At 49.8% G+C, this 2,262-nt stretch overlaps 1 protein-coding gene across 1 annotated transcript; it reads left to right on the plus strand.

Annotated features, from left to right (window-relative positions):
• The first annotated feature begins 438 nt into the window (after nucleotides 1-438).
• LOC108624580 (uncharacterized) lies at nucleotides 439-2,122 on the plus strand. Its single transcript, XM_018023976.1, has 2 exons — nucleotides 439-585; nucleotides 644-2,122. The coding sequence occupies exons 1-2, from the start codon at nucleotides 439-441 to the stop codon at nucleotides 2,120-2,122; spliced, it is 1,626 nt and encodes a 541-aa protein (XP_017879465.1).
• Nucleotides 2,123-2,262: the final 140 nt, after the last annotated feature.

Below are 2,262 nucleotides of genomic sequence, written 5' to 3' on the forward strand. Positions count from 1 at the left end.
AAATGAATCCCAACACGAAACGAGAATGGGAACAAACCTTATCCGACACAACGATGCCAAAGGTCTCGGATATCTTTCGGCATCTTCGCAACGCGTCTCATCGGTGTGAGAACGAAAATTCGGCGCCAAACGTACAACAAGCACCGGTTTCATACGCGCGTCAAGCATCATCGACGAATCACGCACCGTCGCATCAATCGTTCGCGAAAACATCGCCGACCATTTCGAAGCAATTGTCAATTAAGCCAAAGAAGCCTTCATCACCGCGGATGAACAAACGACAAACATTCGTCGCAGCCTCCGGAACAAACTGCACGATCTGCAATTCCGGTCCACATCAAGCGTTTCATTTCAACAAGTTTTTGAACATGACGATTAAGGACCGAATACAGGCCGCGCGCAAGGCTAATCTTTGCCTTAATTGGCTCCAAACAGACCATGCCACCGGAGCATGCAAAGGCGGGGGATGTCGCGTCTGCCAAGGGCGCCACAACACCAAGCTCCACCAAGATGCTGCGCTTCAGGACGAGGCCAACAAATCTTGACGATCAAGACGACCCGTACACCCAGAATCACGTCGACAAGGCATGTCTTTCGGATCAGACACACCGACAAACGGGCTATTGTGTTTGACCACGATCAGCGACCCGTTCACTGCCGAATACTGGTCGACACCTGCTCCAACGCCAATTTCATCACGGAAGATCTCGCGAACAAATTGCGTTTGCCATCGACGCGGGCACCCGTCGCAGTTCAGGGACTCAACCAGGTGAGCACCGTGGCAAACAAGTTGGTTTCGACTACCACTAAATCCAGGGTATCGAACTACCAACGGAGGCTTACTTTCTTCACCATCCCTCAAATATCGGAACGAACGCCAGATACACTGATGGACCGGTCGAAGTTCAAAATACCGTCCAACATTAGATTAGCAGATCCACAGTTCCATCAACCGGGAAAAGTCGATATGTTGATAGGTACCGGTCCAGCGTTATCGTGCCTCAGCATCGGCCAATTCGATCTTTCCGACCACAGCGGCCGAGACTTGATACTTCAGAAGACGCAACTAGGTTGGATCATCGGAGGGAACATGCCAGCCACGACCACGCGTACGACCGTTAAGGCACTTCTTGCGAACCTGGACATCAGCCTACAACGGTTCTGGGAGGTGGAAGAAGGACCTCGCGATCAGCATCTCTCAGCCGAAGAACGAGAGTGCGAAGATCATTTTGCAAAAACCGTGCGACGTGATAAATCCGGACGATACACGGTTGCGTTACCATTCAATGAAAAGAAAGACAACTTAGGGGAATCTCAGTCGCGAGCTCTAAACCGTCTCTTTTCTCTCGAGCGAAAATTGGAACGCAACCCGGAATTAAAGGAGCAATACATCGCGGTATTAGACGAATATATTACGCTGGGACATATGACGCAGGTAGATAAGTTCGATGCGCCTGGCTTCTACCTGCCGCATCATGCCGTTGTAAAACCTTCGAGCACTACGGCAAAGGTTCGCGTTGTTTTCGACGGTTCGGCGAAGACCAACACAGGTGTATCGTTAAACGACACGCTAAGGATAGGTCCGACTATTCAAGACGATCTGTTCTCACTTCTGTTGCGATTTCGAACGTACGCATTCGTAATTACCGGGGACATCGAAAAAATGTATCGACAATTCCTCGTACGACCAGAGGACCGAGCGTACCAACCTATCTTATGGAGAGACAAGGATGGCCGCGTAAAAACGTACGAACTAAACGTGGTCACATTCGGTCTCTCGTCGGCTCCATTTTTGGCGATCCGATGCGTGCATCAACTCGCAAACGACGAACGCAACGCGTATCCGAAAGCGACAACGATTCTAAAGCGAGATCTGTACGTAAACGACCTTCTCACGGGCGCCAATACGGTACACGAAGCGAAGCGCTTACAAACGAAAATTAGTGAACTGCTTAAGAAAGAAGGACTCAACATCCGTCAATGGGCCTCCAATGAACCCGACCTTCTCGAGGGATTGAGCGAAGAGCAGATTCATCCGAAAATTCTAGGAGACGCCGCCGTGATGAAGACTTTGGGAGTAACGTGGGACGCGAAGAACGACACAATTCGCTACACGGTCTAAGTCCCAAACAACAACAAAATCAGCAAGCGAAACATTCTGTCGACAATTGCCAAAATATTCGATCCATTAGGACTCCTTGGACCCGTCACAGTTGTCGCCAAAATCCTAATGCAACGTCTTTGGCAATTGAAGATCAATTG

This window comes from Ceratina calcarata, unplaced genomic scaffold (genome assembly GCF_001652005.2).
Source record: "Ceratina calcarata isolate Rehan_Ccalc_2016 unplaced genomic scaffold, ASM165200v1 scaffold3188, whole genome shotgun sequence".
In the NCBI taxonomy this organism is placed as follows: Eukaryota; Metazoa; Arthropoda; class Insecta; order Hymenoptera; family Apidae; genus Ceratina; species Ceratina calcarata.